The sequence below is a fragment of the Oncorhynchus mykiss genome, chromosome 11 (genome assembly GCF_013265735.2).
Source record: "Oncorhynchus mykiss isolate Arlee chromosome 11, USDA_OmykA_1.1, whole genome shotgun sequence".
NCBI classification, from domain to species: domain Eukaryota; kingdom Metazoa; phylum Chordata; class Actinopteri; order Salmoniformes; family Salmonidae; genus Oncorhynchus; species Oncorhynchus mykiss.
In genome coordinates this window covers 12,945,131-12,962,749 of record NC_048575.1, presented here as the reverse complement: position 1 = coordinate 12,962,749, position 17,619 = coordinate 12,945,131, and the positions used below count along the sequence as shown (strand labels likewise).

The 17,619-nt window shown below is 42.2% G+C and overlaps 1 protein-coding gene across 6 annotated transcripts in view; it reads left to right on the top strand.

Moving 5' to 3' along the window:
* LOC110535288 (5'-AMP-activated protein kinase subunit gamma-2) overlaps nucleotides 1–17,619 on the top strand; it is a 130,602-nt gene that overhangs the window by 64,346 nt on the left and 48,637 nt on the right. For 5 of the 6 annotated variants that reach the window (XM_036934906.1, XM_036934904.1, XM_036934903.1 and 2 more), the window contains 3 exons: nucleotides 5,010–5,227; nucleotides 11,817–11,868; nucleotides 17,084–17,193. In XM_036934906.1, coding sequence (XP_036790801.1) covers nucleotides 5,010–5,227; nucleotides 11,817–11,868; nucleotides 17,084–17,193 — 380 coding nt within the window. Of the gene's footprint in view, nucleotides 1–5,009; nucleotides 5,228–11,481; nucleotides 11,699–11,816; nucleotides 11,869–17,083; nucleotides 17,194–17,619 lie in introns of those variants that run through there. The other variant, XM_036934907.1, reaches the window with a different exon arrangement.

Genomic DNA, 17,619 nt, shown 5'->3' with positions numbered 1-17,619 from the left:
CCTATCCTCCTAACTCCATTACTGCTGATTCAGACTTACACAATCATCTCTTAATCATCTGAATAACCTACTGTGTTAAATGAGGCCTCTCCTCCTGGTTACCCTAGTGACCATATCCCTCGTGCATCCCGCAAAGGCGGAGGTGTTGCTAACATGGCAAATTTCAATTTAGAAAAAACAAAATCACTGCGTTTTCATCTTTTGAGTTTCTAGTCATGAAACCTGAAATCTATGCAGCCTACTCAATCACTTTTTATAGCTACTGTTTACAGGCCTACTGGACCGTATACAGCGTTCTTCACTGAGTTCCCTGAATTCCTATCGGACCTTGTAGTCATGGCAGATAATATTCACATTTTTGGTGACTTTAATATTCACATGGAAAAGTCCACAGACCCACTCCAAAAGGCTTTCGGAGCCATCATCGACTCAGTGGGTTTTGTCCAACATGCCACAGTCTGGACCAAGTTTTGTCCCGTGGAATAAAGACTGTAGATCTTAATGTTTTTCCTCATAATCCTGGACTATCGGACCACCATTTTATTATGTTTGCAATTGCAACAAATAATCTGCTCAGACCCCAACCAAGGATCATCAAAAGCCGTGCAATAAATTCTCAGACAACCCAAAGATTCCTAGATATACCTTCCAGACTCCCTCCACCTACCCAAGGACGTCAGAGTACAAAAATTGGTTATCCACCTAACTGAGGAACTAAATGTAACCTTGCGTAATACCCTAGATGCAGTCGCACCCGTAAAAACAAAAAACATTTGTCATAAGAATCTAGCTCCCTGGTATACAGAAAATACCCGAGCCCTGAAGCAAGCTTCCAGACAATTGGAATGGAAATGGCGCTACACCAAACTGGAAGTCTTCCAACTAACTTGGAAAGACAGTACCGTGTAGTATCGAAGAGCCCTCACTGCTGCTCAATCAACTTAATTGAGGAGAATATGAACAATCCAAAATGTATTTTTGATACTGTTGCAAAGCTAACTAAAAAGCAGCATTCCCCAAGAGAGGATGGCTTTCACTTCAGCAGTGATAAATTCATGAACTTCTTTGACGAAAAAGATCATGATCATTAGAAAGCAAATTACGGACTCTTTAAATCTGCATATTTCTCCAAAGCTCAGTTGTCCTGAGTCTGCACAACACTGCCAGGACCTAGGATCAAGGGAGACACTCAAGTGTTTTAATACTATATCTCTTGACACATTGATGAAAATAGTCTTGGCCTCTAAACCTTCAAGTTGCATACTGGACCCTATTCCAACTAATCTACTGAAAGAGCTGCTTCCTGTACTTGGCCCTCCTATGATGAATATAATAAACAGCTCCCTATCCACTTGATGTTGAAAAAGCCAAACCTTGACCCAGAAAATATTTTAAAAACTATTGGCCTATATCGAATCTCCCATTCCGCTCAATTTTTTTTGTAATAGATGTTGCACAGCAACTCATTGCCTTCCTGAAGACAAACAATGTATGCAAAACGCTTCAGTCTGGTTTTATACCCCATCATAGCACTGAGACTGCACTCGTGAAGGTGGTAAATGGCGTCAGACCAAGGCTCTGCATTTGTCCTTGTGCTCCTAGACCTTAGTGTTGCTTTTGATACCATCGATCGCCACATATTTTTGGAAAGATTGGAAACCCAAATTGGTCTACACGGACAAGTTCTGGCCTGGTTTAGATCTTATCTGTCGGAAAGATATCAGTTTGTCTCTGTGGATGGTTTGTCTTCTGTAAAATCAACTGTAAATGTCGGTGTTCCTCAAGGTTCCGTTTTAGGACCACTATTGTTTTGACCTCTTGGTGATGTCATTCGGAAACATAATGTTAACTTTCACTGCTATGCGGACAATACAAAGCTGTACATTTCGATGAAACATGGAAAAGCCCCATAATTGCCCTCCCCGGAAGCCTGTGTTTCAGACACAAGGAAGTGGATGGCGGCAAATGTTTTCATTTTAAACTCAGACAAAACAGAGATGCTAGTTCTAGGTCCCAAGAAACAAAGAGATATTATATTGGATCTGACAATTAATCATGATGGTTGTACAGTAGTCTCAAATAAAACTGTGAAGGACCTCAGCGTTACTCTGGACCATGATCTCTCTTTTGATGAACATATCAAGAATATTTCAAGAACAGCTTTTTTCCATCATCGTAACATTGGAAAAATGAGAAACTTTCTGCTAAAATCTTGACTAGAACCAAAAACTTTGATCATAGTACTCCAGTGCTAGCCTGTCTACAATGGCTTCCTGTAAAGGCTGGGGCTGATTTCAAGGTTTTATTGCTAACCTACCGTCCAGCCGTACATACCTACTCATACGCTATGGTCACAAGACGCAGGCCTCCTTACTGTCCCCAGACTTTCTAAGCAAACAGCTTGAGGCAGGACTTTCTTCTATAGAGCTCAATTTTTATAGAATGGTCTGCCTATCTATGTGAGAGACGCAGACTTGGTCTCGACCTTTAACCTTTCTGGCGGATGTTCCGCTAGTGACCCACCTCGACAACATCCGGTTGAAATACAGAAATTGAAATACAGAAATAGTCATAATAAACATTCATAAAAAATACAAGTGTTATACATTGGTTTAAAGATGAACCTTTTGTTAATCCTGCCGCTTTGTCAGATTTCAAAATGGCTTTACGGCGAAAGCATACCATGCGATTATCTGAGGACAGCGCCTCGCTTACAAAAGCATACAAACATTTTACAACCAAGTAAAGGAATTAGAAAAGTCAGAAATAGCGCTAAAATTAATCACTTACCTTTGAAGATCTTAATTTGGTTGCAGTGACAAGAGTCCCAGCTCCACAATAAATGTTTGTTTTGTTCGATAAAGTCCCTCTTTAAAACCCCAAAACTCTATTTGTTGGCGCTTTTTGTTCAGTAATCCACTGGCTCCAAGGCGGTCAAAACATGCAGACAAATACATCCTAATAGTACCGGTAAAGTTTGTCGAAACATGTCAAACGATGTTTAGAATTAATCCTCAGGTTGTCAATTGTCTAAATAATCGATAATATTTCAACTGGACAATAGCGTATTTAATAGAAAGGAAAAACAACGAAGGGCGCGCAATCGTTCACGCGGGCAAACCAGCTCTGCATTCTTCCTCAGTCCACTGACAAAAAGGGTCTCATTCTTCTTTATTTTTCAGAAAATAAGCCTGAAACAATGTCTAAAGACTGTTGACATCTAGTGGAAGTCATAGGAACTGCAATCTGGGTCCTAACCCATTAGATACTGTATAGGCATTCAATTGAAAATACCCACATCAAAAAAATCCCACTTCCTGGATGGATTTTCCTCAGGTCAGTTCTGTTATACTTACAGACATTATTTTAACAGTTTTGCATATTCTAGCTTCTGGGCCTGAGTAACAGGCAGTTTACTTTGGGCACGCTTCTCATCCAGACGTCGAAATACTGCCCCCAAGCCATAAGAAGTTTTCAGTCTTTCAGTAGGTCCTATAATTGAGTGTAGTCTGGCCCAGGGGTGTGAAGGTGAACGGAAAGGTACTGTAGCGACGAACCGCCCTTGTTGTCTCTGCCTGGCCAGTTCCCCTCTCTCCACTGGGATTCTCTGCCTCTACCCTATTACGGGGGCTGAGTCACTGGCTTACTGATGCTCTTCCATGCCGTCCCTAGGAGGGGGTGGGTTGAGTCACTGACGTGTCCTTCCTGTCTGGGTTGGCGCCCCCCTCGGGTTCGTGCCGTAGAGGAGTTCTTTGTGGGCTAGACTCGGCCTTGTCTCAGGGTAGTAAGTTGGTGGTTGAAGATATCCCTCTAGTGGTGTGGGGGCTGTGCTTTGGCAAAGTGGGTGGAGTTATATCCTGCCTGTTTGGCCCTGTCCGGGGTTATTGTCGGACAGGGCCACAGTGTCTCCCAACCCCTCCTGTCTCAGCCTCCAGTATTTATGCTGCAATAGTTTGTGTCGGGGGGCGAGGGTCAGTCTGTTATATCTGGATTATTTCTCCTTTCTCATCCAGTGTCCTGTGTGAATTTAAGTATGCTCCCTCTAATTCTCTCTCTTTCTCGCTTTCTTCTCTCGGGGGACGTGAGCCCTAGGACCATGCCCCAGGACTACCTGGCCTGATGACTCCTTGCTATCCCCAGTCCACCTGGTCATGCTGCTGCTCCAGTTTCAACTGTTCTGCCTGGACTCTTTCTACTGCACCTGCTGTCTCTAACTCTGAATGATCGGCTATGTAAAGCTAACTTACATTTACTCCTTAGGTGCTTACCTGTTGCACCCTCTACAACCACTGTTATTATTATTATTATCTGACTCTGCTGGTCATCTATACACATTTGAACATCTTGGCCATATTCTGTTATAATCCCCACACGGCACAGCCAGAAGAGGACTGGCCACCCCTCAGAGCCTGGTTCCTCTCTAGGTTTCTTCCTAGGTTCTAGCCTTTCTAGGGAGTAATTCCTAGCCACCGTGCTTCTACATCTGCATTGCTTGCTGTTTGGGCTTTTAGGCTGGGTTTCTGTACAGCACTTTGTGACATTGGCTGATGTAAAAAACAAAGGCTTTATAAATAAATTTGATTGATTGATTGATACTGGCTGTCTTTGACAGTATTGGTTGAATGAGTTCACAGTCTTGTTGTGCATACCAGAATATGTTTTATCACTGACAGTTCCAGAAGAATCTGATTAACATCAGATTCAGAATATTTCCCACACCTCCAAGCTCTGTCCACATGGCACCAAAATAATGTTGTCTCAACTGGAAAAAAGGCAGTACTACAGATTGATTGCCTATCTATCTGGAGCTCCAGCTCATTCTCAATCCTTGCTGGAAGTTCGATCAGATAGCACCCCATCTGTGGCTCCTTGCCTAGAGGTACTCTGTATTTTCAGCCCAATGATGCCCATCACCATTAGACATGTCTTAGATTACAGCAAAAAGAGCCTAAGGCCTTTTTCATACTGAAAGTCTAATCCACCACCCCTTGTTTTCTATTTCTCCTTAGCCTCTGGGATCTCCTCGCCCCCCTCAACTCCTCCAACACAGTCCGTCAAGCAGCCGCCGGCGTTCCTGCTGGAGGCCTATCGGAGCGAGCCGGAGAGGCCGGAGGCACGGATGCGCTCCTACTCTTCCCCGCCAGACACCGGGCAACGCTTCAGTCTACCCTGCATCAAACCACCCATGACTCCCTCCGCCCCCATCACTACCTCACAATCACAACCAGTGAGTACTACCTCACTGCTAAAACACCCCTAAAGGGTTTCCATTGAAATAGGGTGCAACTGAACAGTCTAACTCATATTCCTCTTCTTCAACTGCACTGATCTGACAACACAGGATAGTTGAAAGCAATACGGCAATGGTTGGTTTTCACTTCTCCTCTCAGATGAGTACAGATGAGGAGAGGAAGCCAACTGAAGACTATTGAGATTCACCTATGAAGTCAGCCCTGGTGGTTGTCCCCTCCTGTTATGCATGGATGGAAAGCAACAACTCACGGCACAATGCCTTTTCCCCCGCATGTGACCTAATTTTCTGTGTAGGCCTATGTACTGACATGTACAGTGCATTCGGAAAGTATTGAGACAACTTCCCTTTTATCACATTTTGTTATGTTACAACCTTAATTCTAAAATGCATTTTTTTTAAATGTCCTCGTCAATCTACACACAATAGCCCATAATGACAAAGCGAAAACAGGTTTTTAGAAATGTCTGAATACCTTATTTACATAAGTATTCAGGCACCTATGAGACTCGAAATTGAGCTCAGGTGCATCCTGTTCCCATTGATCTTCCTTGAAAGGTTTCTACACCTTGACTGGAGACTGTGGTAAATTCAATTGGTTGGACAAGATTTGGAAAGGCACCTGTCTATATAAGGTCCCGCAGATCTGATAGTGCATGTCAGAGCAAAAATCAAGCCATGAGGTCGAAGGAATTTTCTGTAGAGCTCCGAGACAGGATTGTTTCGAGGCACAGATCTGGGTACCAAATAGGGCTATCTTCTGTATACCACCGCTACCTTGTCACAACACAACTGATTGTCTCAAACACACTAAGAAGGAAAGAAATTCCACAAATTAACTTAATGCACATCTGTTAATTGAAATGCATTCCAGGTGAGAGAATGCCAAGAGTGTGCAAAGCTGTCAAGGCAAAGGGTGGCTACTTTGAAGAATCTCAAATATATTTTGATTTGTTTACATGATTCCATATGTGTTATTTCATAATTTTGAAATCTTCACTATTCTATAAAGAAAAACTCTGAAATGTGTAGGTGTGTCCAAACTTGACTGGTACAATATATACAAAATAAAATTTTCACACAAAAAAAGAATGGCAAAATAATTGGTGTGTGTGTGTGTGTGTGCACGCACCTCTATCAGTTAGTTACACATACAGTGCATTCATAAAGTTTTCAGACATCTTGACTTTTTCCACATTGTTACGTTACTCATTTCAATATTGATTAAAATGTTTATTTTTTCACATCTACACAAAATACCATAATCACAAAGTAAAAGCAGGTTTTTAGAAATTTATGCAAATGTACTTTTAAATCACATAACTATTCAGACCCTTTACTCAGTACTTTGTTGAAGCACCTTTGGGCGATTACAGCCTTGATTCTACTTGGGTATGAAGCTACAAGCTTGGCACACCTGTATTTTCTCCCATTCTTCTCTGCAGATCCTCTCAAGCTTTTTCAGGTTGAATGGGGAGCGTCGCTCCCAAAGCTACTGTGTTGTCTTGGCCGTGTGCTTAGGGTTGTTGTCCTGTTGGATGGTGAACCTTTGCTCTAGTCTGAGGTCCTGAGAAGGTTTTCATCAAGGAACTCTCTGTACTTTGCTCTGTTCATCTTTCCCTCGATCCTGACTAGTCTCCCCGTCCCTGCCGCTGAAAAACATCCCCACAGCATGATGCTGCCACCACCATGCTTCACCGTAGGGATATTGCCTAGTTTCCTCCAGATGTGACGCTTGACATTCAGGCCGAGGAGTTCAATCTTGGTTTCATCAGACTAGAGAATCTTGTTTCTCATGGTCGGAGAGTCCTTTGGGTGCCTTTTGGCAAACTCCAAGTGGGCTGTCATGTGCCTTTATCGTAAAAGACCAAGTCCATATTATGGCAAGGACAGCTCAAATAAGCAAAGAGAAAAAACAGTCCATCATTACTTTAAGACATGAAGGTCAGTCAGTCCAGAAAATTTCAAGAACTTTGACGGTTTCATCAAGTGCAGTCGCAAAAACCATTGAGCGCTATGATGAAATTGGCTCTCATGAGGACAACCACAGGAAAGGAAGACCCAGAGTTACCTCTGCTGCAGAGGATAAGTTCATTATCATCAGTTACCTGACTGAGGATAGCAGAAATTGCAGCACAATAAATGATTCAGAGTTCAAGTAACAGACACATCTCAACATGAACTGTTCAGAGGAGACTACCTGAATTAGGCCTCCATGGTCGAATTGCTGGACATTAGACTAGTGGAAATCTGTCATTTGGTCTGATGAGACCCAATTGGAGATTTTTGGTTCCAACCACCTTGCCTTTGTGAGACGCAGAGTGGGTGAACCGAGGATCTCCCCATGTGTGGTTCCCACCGTGAAGCATGGAGGAAGAGATGTGATGGTGGTGCTGGTGACACTGTCAGTGATTTATTTTGAATTCAAGGTAGACTTAAACCAGCATGGCTACAACAGTATTCTGCAGTGATACGCCATCCCATCTGGTTTGCACTTAGTGGGACTATCATTTGTTTTTCAAAAGGACAATGACCCAACACACTTCTAGGTGAAGCTGGTTGAGAGAATGCCAAGAGTGTGCAAAGCTGTCAACAACTTTGAAGAATCTGAAATCTAAAATATATTTTGATTCATCACTTTTTTGTTTACCTCATGATTCCATATTTCATAGTTTTGATGTCTTCACTATTATTCTAGAATGTAGAAAATAATGTTTTTAAATGTAAATTGTAAAGTATTTTTGTCAGTAATGCATTTTTTGTTATGTATCAGACAGGAAGACTAGCTGCCGCCTTATTGTGCATCCCATCTGTGAATGCAGTATAGCGGCAAGACCTGGGTCAAATATGGAGGTCAAATTCTTTCAACCTAGAGTTGCCTTGGAATTTGAAAAACTGTCAATGGAAACCTGTTAGCTTCTATAGTGGCAGGAAGATGCTGAATTGTATTCAGAATGGTTTGGGCAAACCTCCTAAGGAACTGAAAGCAGGGGGTATCTAATACATACAGTCTAGTCCATAGCTAGGTTAAGACAGGTTAAACCAGGGGTACTCAACTCTTACCCTACGAGGTCTGGAGCCTGCTGGTTTTCTGTTCTACCTTATAATTAATTGGACACACCATGTGTCCCTGGTCCAAATCAGTCCCTGATTAGAGGGGAACAATGAAAAATGCAGTGGAACTGGCTTAGAGGTCCAGAGTTCAGTTTGAGGGGGTTAAACTCTGCTCAATAGTCCTAATCTGATTTGTGCTGCTGTCTTTCTCTCACTCTCATTTATTTATTCACTCACCCCTCTCTATCTTTCAAATGTGCTGTTTTCACATTTGGTCCCTTGAGAAAGTCAGAATGTCCAAGGGCAAAATTGACTTGTCGTCTCCCGCATAGGCCATCTCTGCAGGGTTTAATGGCTTTACTCAGCAGATGTTAATGGCAAGCCAACATCACTCCTCAGAGGGCTGAAGACTGTGGTCTCAGTTTCATGACAAGTTTATCATCTCAGTTTCCCCCAATTTACACACACGTGCGCACAGGCACACAGACATTGGTTTCTGAGCGCAGAGTGCTTGTTGTATGATGGCGCCCATATAGGGTTAAAACTTGCTACAGCTGTACAATATGACTTCAGAAATGTTTGTGCTTTGTACAGATAGGCTAAGCACTGGAGTTGTGTGCGGGCATGACTCCATAGAAAGCTGAGGCTCAGTAAGGTACAAAGAGCATTTTGTTCATCCTCCAGCAGTTTTAATTGGTTATTTAACTTGAATTAAATTGTTTTGTCCCCGTGAAATTGCCTCTCAGAAATCCTCACAAGGGTTTGGTGTCCCTCTATCTCTGCCAAGTGATTCACCGGTTTTACATAGCCAGTGGAGAGACACTAGCCTGCTCCCAGATCAGTTTGTACTATCTTGCAAACTTCTATGGTCATTGTCATGCTGTTTGCCGTGGCAATGACAATGGCAGTTGGCAAGATGGCTCAAACAGATCTGGGACCAGGCTAGAGAGACTAGATGACAACCACAATGCTCAACACCTTCTAGAGATATCTCAAAAGTCTCATCTCTATCTTTCTCTCCTCCTATAGATAACTTTCCACATTCCACACATCACTGTTTTAATATTACACCGACAGGTCCAGCACCAAAGTTTTGATTGATCATGGCACATTCTACATCGTGAAGTGTGAGTCTGAAGAATGTGTTGTCATCTACATACAATTTAATGAATCGCTGCATTAACATTGCCTCCTTGGTAGATTCATTTGGAAAACGGGAAGACACTCCGTTCAGCTTTGCCTTGAAATTAAACAAGAACGTGAAAAATGTAAACAATGTGAAATGTTTTCAATCATTTCCACATATCGTTTGATTTGGGTGAAACACTGGAGATGAGTACAAGTAAATGACTCGTGCTCCACATCCACACCTTTACTCTGAGCTGTTCAAAAATAACTACAAGAGACATAATTTGTTCTGATAGACATAACCAAACATTTCAAAAGCAGTTAACAGCTCTTACTAAATATTCACATCAAAGTTTGACTTGTTAAATGTTAAATGTTTTAAGTAATTTGTTTTCCTCTAAAACAGTTCTCATGGTTTGTTCTCCAATGAGTTCTGGTGAAGTTGGGGCAGTTTGTTTTGCTCACCAGAGCTTCTGTTTGTCTGCCACGCCCAATGAGTCATCCCAGAGGAATTTGGTTATGATGGCCTAACCCCCCCTCTCCTCCAACCCAGATGTTCTGCACATTTCTGCATGCCACCTACTGCACCTCTGCCAAAACAAACCAGACTAATCAGAATTGACTGGCCCTCTAATGTATAATTGTTCTGTCATACATCCACTCTCGCCTAGCGCTTTTCAGCTTCCTATGATAGCTGCAGACCATGGGCTGTTCATGTTCATAGGATAAATCGTTTTGGAGCACTAATATTAATATTTTGAAGCATTTTTTGTCCCTCTAACATGAACAGTGTGCAATGAGCTTAGATTGTGTTTGAAAAAGTTTGTTCCCATTTGGAGATAATGAACTTGACCCATTGAACACCTGTGAAGCCATAAGGTTGTACTTCCCACAATGCCCTCTGTTGGGTATGCTTCAGGTGAGAGCAATGATTGTGTGTAGTCCTGTGTTGTTTTTACAGGGGTTTCACAGAGCCACACATGAAAGGATCCACTGCGTGTATGAGTTCAGCAAGGCATGTTCACTTGCAGACACAAATCCCTACCTGGTCCTCTGTGTAAATCATACAAGACATTTAAGAGGTGTGGCTCTTCCAGCTTCTGCATTTGATCACAGAGGTATGCAAAGCTATAGTTTTTAGCATATACAAAGAGTTCTGAATGTCTGTATAGTAACTGATGGTTATCTTGCCCTGGTTGGCAGTACTCAACACTGCAAATTCATCCATTTAGTATGCACAGTTTTCCAACTTTTTAAAACCTTTTTTTAAAGCTAGGATACACATTACAAGGCACTATGGTGGTATTCCTGGAGACATATGGGCATGCCACGTAAACTAGTACAATTGAGTGTCCTAATTGTGGATCACAGTTGCTTTGGATTCATCACATGGGCCCATATACAGCCTGGTCGTCATCATTATAATCATCAATCGCTACCTGAGAAGTCAGGACACTTACGACTTTGCGCCGCTAAGCAACATCTGGTGTCAGCAAATGTCTTTAAAAAAATGAAGAAATATTATGGGTAATACAATGACTGATTGTGAACCAATTGCAGTGGCAAAATAAATGTTCAGAACATGACAAAATTAACCATCTAATGATCCGTCAGTGTATTTAAATCAATACAATCAATACACTTTATAGTGTAGCCTACGCATCACTATGCGCATCACTATGCGTAGGCATAATGCAGAGTATATCATTGTTAAACTGATAACCCCCGGAAACATATTTAGCATTATTTTGTAGTGTACGTACAGTGTAGCTTGTCTCTCCAATTAGGCAGTTTGGATTCGATGGATACACTCAAAGGCTTTTTGGAGTACCGGCGTGACGCGGTTTACAGAGCTTTACAACATCTTTCATCCCCCAAACACAAATGTGGAGCTCATTTAGAACATCCACTAATTTAAAGTTCTCTAAAATGTCGCAGGCGAGCACACTGTGTAGAAGCGTAAGCGCAAACCGGAACAAACGTGTCGTTCACTGCAATTGCAGCAAATTGGAATGTTCCACTTTTACCTGAATAGGGGATTGGTATTTTACTCTCATATTTTACGTCTCGGGCTCAGGACTAAAGTACTGGATGTAGGCTACCTGAGAATGCGGTCTAGTTTAGTAAAATACGGCTACGCTAATATTTTACCAACACAGAGCAAGAAAGGAAATACACGCTTTAGGAAAATCACAGGAGCCTTTTGTGCGATCAACGTTTGGACTGTGTTTCTCGTTTTCGTGTTGGCACCCCACTGCACAAGAGGGGAGTTTCTCACACCCAGCGACTGTCAAATCAGTAGCAGTTGGGAAGTCTAGTTGCAACGTGGGAAGGCTACATTTTAGGAGCAGCTAATTGACTATCCTTTACTTCTTGTCTACAGGTCGACAGTTTAGTTGAAACCATGCTGAAGAAACTTGAGCTAGAAGATGAAGGTAAGCTCTTTGGAACTGTGTTTTTTTAACTAGTAGACGTGCAAATCCATTCGTAACCTTTTGCCAGCTGACAAGGTAATGCATCGGCCAAATAGTTATCAGAATGATGTATGATATACTGAACAAAAATATTCACGCAACATGTAAAGTGTTGCTCCCATGTTTCATGAGCTGAAATAAACTATCCTATACATTTTCCAAACGCACAAAAAGTTTCTCTCAAATTGTGAACAAATTTGACAATAAAAGGCCACTCTAAAATGTACAGTTTTGTCAAACAACACAATGCCACAGATGTCTCAAGTTGAGGGAGCATGCAATTGGCATGTTGACTGCTGTCCACCAGAGCTGTTGCCAGATCATTTAATGTTAATTTCTTCACCATAAGGTGCCTCCAATGTTGTTTTAGAGAATTTGGCAGTATATCCAACCGGCCTCAAAACTGCAGACCACGTATGGCGTTTGTGTGTGTGTGTGCGCGAGCGGTGGGGTTATGGTGTGGGCAGGCATAAAATACGGGCAAGAAACGCAATTGCCTTTTATCAATGGCAATTTGAATGCACAGAGATACCGTGACGAGATCCTGAGACCCATTATCGTTTGCCATTCATCCGCCACCATCACCTCATGTTTCAGCATAATAATGCATGGCCCCATTTCGCAAGGTTCTGTAGACAATTCCTGGAAGCTGAAAATGTCCCATTTATTTCCATGGCCTGCATACTCACCAGACATGTCACCCAATGAGCATGTTTGGGATGCTCTGGATCGAAGTGTTCAACAGCGTGTTTCAGTTCCCGCCAATATCCAGCAACTTCGCACAGCCATTGAAAAGGAGTGAGACAACATTCCACAGGTATCTGTGAGCAACAGATGCACATCTGCATTCAGTCATGTGCAATACATAGATTAGGGCCTAATTTATTTATCCTTGTGACTCAGTAAAATCTTTCATATTGTTGTATGTTTTTGCGTTATGTTTTTGTTCAGTGTAGATTTGATGATTTCTATGTAATTAGCCCTAAACTATAGTTCACCTATTCAAGTTTAGCCCATTGATGATTGACTCTTCCAATCACTTTAAAAGTAGGCCTTTAAGTCATGTCATCTACGCATTTAGTGGTCAATTAATTTTCCGGCAGCCCATGGATCATATTTTATTCTTGTGGTGTAGCCTAATATTAAAACCATATAATGTTAACCCATTTTTTTGTGCATGCATAGGCTACATGTGCTGCAATGTGAATATATCAAAGGTGGAACCGAGCTGTATACCAGCTATGTAGCCCATCGTTATATCCATGTATAGAAGCTTTACTGGATGGGCAGGGACGTCATTGTGATCATGAAGGGGATTCCGTCCCTGGTGGGTGGGTGGGGCCTAGTTCGCTGTCATCCCTGCTAATCTGTTGCCTGCCTCCAGCCACAATGTGATGTTCAGCTTTGCAGCAATCTCAAATACAGCGCTGCAGCATGCATAGACCAGTGTTTCCTCATTTGTCCACTGGATGGCGAGTCATGCCCGTTCTATACTTAACGTCTCTATCTGCAACTGTTCTGAACTAAGAACAATCCATGGATTTTTCACGATTTGCCTTCATGGACTCTGGAGGAGTGCTTAGAATAGCCTGTCTGTCTTACATTATGCAGGATCATGTTCATTGACGTGGTTGTCTTCATACAGGGTGCCCTGTGTAGCGTTCTATGTGATCCGGATACGTCAGCGCTGAGGGTTTATCCTGTGCCAGCAGCTCTCATTCTGTGTTGCGTCACATTGCACAGCATGCATCGTACATGCAGCGCAGTCAGTAAACATGCCTCTTGCTTCACAGATCATGGTGTGTGGGGGGAGGGGGGTTGAGTTGACAGGTTGCGATATAGGAAATTATTGGATGAAAGTTCTGCTTGCTGGGCCCATTCATGGAGGTGCTGTTTAGTGGATGATTGCCTTAGTAGAACTAAATTTCATACTAAATATACATTTCTGAAAAGAATACGTACATCAGAAAGAGATTGATAAACTTTGTCATTGTTCTCAAGTTTATCACGTTTCTGTAGATATGTGGCCAGAGTTTTAATCTGTGACAGTTGCAGTGACAGTTGCAAAATTGTTGCAGTGACAGTGACAGTTGCAGTGACAGTTGCAAAATAAACACACCAAGTTCTTAATAGACCATTCTAATGGAAATAGACTTGATATCTGACTCCATAAATGGATCAACATCAGACATCTCTCTCAATCCTATTTATACTGTATGTTTTTCCTCCCCGTGTTATATAAATTAAGCCACAAATATTAGCCTACCGGATGATTGGCTATGTGGGATAATAGGCAGACTACTACCTTTTTTCCACATTGGTCAAATATTAATCATTGAGGCTCTTCAAAATGGCTGATGGCTGGAGTGTCATTCCTGTGCTCAGTGGTAAATCTAAATGCTCAGAGCAGTTTTACTGGGAGATTGTTTAGGCCGCTTATTCGGTGTGTGTGATTGTGAGGCAATGGCTTTGGGCAGCAGCCATTTATATTTCAAAGCCTACCTTCAAACTCCACTCCACTCCTCCTCTTTGCTTGACATCATGGGAAAATCAAAAGAAATCAGCAAGACCTCAGAAATAAAAATTGTAGACCTCCACAAGTCTGTTTCATCCTTGGGAGCAATTTCCAAAAGCCTGAAGGTACCACGTTCATCTGTACAAACAATAGTACGCAAGTATAAACACCATTGGACCATGCAGCCGTCATACCGCTCAGGAAGGAGACGCCTAGAGATTAAAGTACTTTGGTGCGAAAAGTGCAAATCAATCCCGGAACAACAGCAAAGGACCTTGTGAAGATGCTGGAGGAAACGGGTACAAAAGTATCTATAACCACAGGAAAACGTGTCCTATATCGACATAACCTGAAAGGCCGCTCAGCAAGGAAGAATCCACTGCTCCAAAACCTGCATAAAAAGCCAGACTACGTTTTGCAACTGCACATGGGAACAAAGATTGTGCTTTTTGGAGAAATGTCCTCTGGTCTGATGAAACAAAAATAGAACTGTTTGGCCATAATGACCATTGTTATGTTTGGAGGAAAAAGGGGAGGCTTGCAAGCTGAAGGACACCATCCCAACCGTGACGCATGGGGGTGGCAGTGTCATGTTGTGGGGGTGCTTTGCTGCAGGAGGGACTGGTGCATTTCACAAAATAGATGGCATCATGAGGTAGGAAAATTGTCGATTATATTGAAGCAACATCTCAAGACATTAGTCAGGAAGTTAAAGCTTGGTCATAAATGGGTCTTCCAAATAGACAATGACCACAAGCATACTTCCAAAGTTGTCAAAATGGCTTAAGGACAACAATGTCAAGGTATTGGAGTGGCCATCACAAAGCCCTGACCTCAATCCTACAGAATTTGTAGGCAGAACTGCAAGCGTGTGCGAGCAAGGCCTACAAACCTGACTCGGTTACACCAGCTGTCAGGAGGAATGGGCCAAAATTCATCCAACTTATTTTGGGAAGCTTGTAGAAGGCCACCCAAAACATTTGACCCAAGTTAAACAATTTAAAGGCAATGCTACCAAATACCAAGTGAGTGTATGTAACCTTCTGACCCACTGGGAATGTGATGAAAGAAATAAAAGCTGAAATAAATAATTCTCTCTACAATTATTCTGACATGTCACATTCTTAAAATCAAGCGGTGACCCTAACTGACTTAAGACAGGGAATTTTTACTTGGATTAAATGCCAGGAATTGTGAAATACAGAGTTTAAATGTATGTGACTAAGGTGTATGTAAACTTCTGACTTCAACTGTATATACCTGGGCTTTGACTATTGGCTAAGGTGTCGACACAGCCCTCAGTCCACGGAACTGATGGGGCTAAAGCCATGGGAGTGGAGCTGTCATTTGTATGCATTTACCCGATACACAGACCGGGAGTTGCAGCAGACGCAGGTGTACAGACAGTGCAGAAGTAAGATGGCAGCGTCGGTACAAATCACAGGCAGAATGTCTGGCAAAGTCCAGACGATGTAGACCAGAGTCTAGACTCATTACGGAGATATGTTGGTGTGGGGAGCATGGTTGCTCCATCCAACCACAGAATAAATTACTGCTCTGTTGTCTTGAGGGCTTAACAAAAGGCTGTTTTAGTGTATTTTTTACGGTGAGAATTGGCAGAGAGATTGAGTTTGAATAGTCAGCGTTTGAGACACCAGCTTTCTTAGTTCATTGAATATAACTTTTTAAATTCAAGTCCTTTGAGAAGAGAGGTGATATCAGGCACTAAGGATATCACGCACAACGATGTGGAGGTTTTGAGAGATTTTGTATGAAAATGCCTGGGACTACTTCCCCATGTATACTGAAAGATAAACGCAACAATTTCGATGATTTTAGTGAGTTACAGTTCTTTTGAAGAAAATCAGTCAATTGAAATAAATTCATTTGGCCCTAATCGATGGATTTCACATGACTGGCAAGGGTGCAGCCATGGGTGTGCCTGGGAGGGCTGGCCCAGCCAATCATATTTTGTTTTTGTGTTTTCCCACGAAAGGGCTTTATTACAGAGAGAAATAATTATGTTTCATCATCTGTCTGGTAGGCTGGTCTCAGACTATCCTGCAGGTGAAGAAGCCGACTGTGGAGGTCCTGGGCTGGTGTGGTTACACAAGGTCTGCGGTTGTGAGGCCGGGTGGACAGCAAACTTGGTGGACATTCCTGCAGTCAGCATGCCAATTGCACGTTCCCTCAACTTGAGACATCTGTGGCGTTGTGTGACACAGCTGCACATTTTAGTGGCTTTTTATTGCCCCCAGCATAAGGTGCACCTGTGTAATGATGCTGTTTAATCAGCTTATTGGTATGCCACACCTGTCAGGTGGATTGGTTATCTTGGCAAAGGAGAAATGCTCACTTACAGGGATGTAAATGCATTTTGTGCAGAATATTTTTAGAGAAATACGCACAAAGCTTACGAGACACTTCTGGGGTCTTATTTCAGCTCATGAAACATGGGACCAACACTTTACATGTTGCGTTTTATATATGTTGTTTCAAAGAGATTATGCCACAGATGTGCATAGGGCAAATCATGACTCAGTGAACCCCTTTTACCTTCTCATTACTGGTCAAAGCACAAATTGTTGTATGACTATTCCTGTTTTGGATACTTTTTGAATATTTTCCTGTAAGAAAGTATAATATCTGCTTTACTTTCAGCTGTTGAAGAATCCGAAAGGGATATCTACATGCGCTTTATGAAGTCACACAAGTGCTACGACATTGTTCCTACCAGCTCCAAGCTCGTTGTTTTTGACACTACTCTGCAAGTAAGTGCTCCGTCTATTAAACATCTCATACTGCATAAAGACGTCTGACACAAGAAGTCACGCAACATTGTGCTGTAGTCCTTACTGACATAATGTTCCATCTACACAAGTGGTCAGTAGGAAATGTATGCGTTGGTTGTTTTATCGACTGCAGTAACTTCAAACACAATTGCGTTTTGGCTTTAGCCATGATACACCTATGTCTGGTTACTAATTGATCTGCTTTGTTAAACAGGTGATCTGTATATATAATATTAAATATAAGCCGGAGACTGACTTCTCTAGCCAGAATAGACTATGATATCCTCTCTTTAAGTCTATTTCAGATCCTCTCTCTTGAAGCTTGTAACACTTTAAAACCCATAGTAACCCCATCCCACTGTCCTGTCGTTAGAAAAAAATGTTTTTGTGTGACCTTGTCTCGAT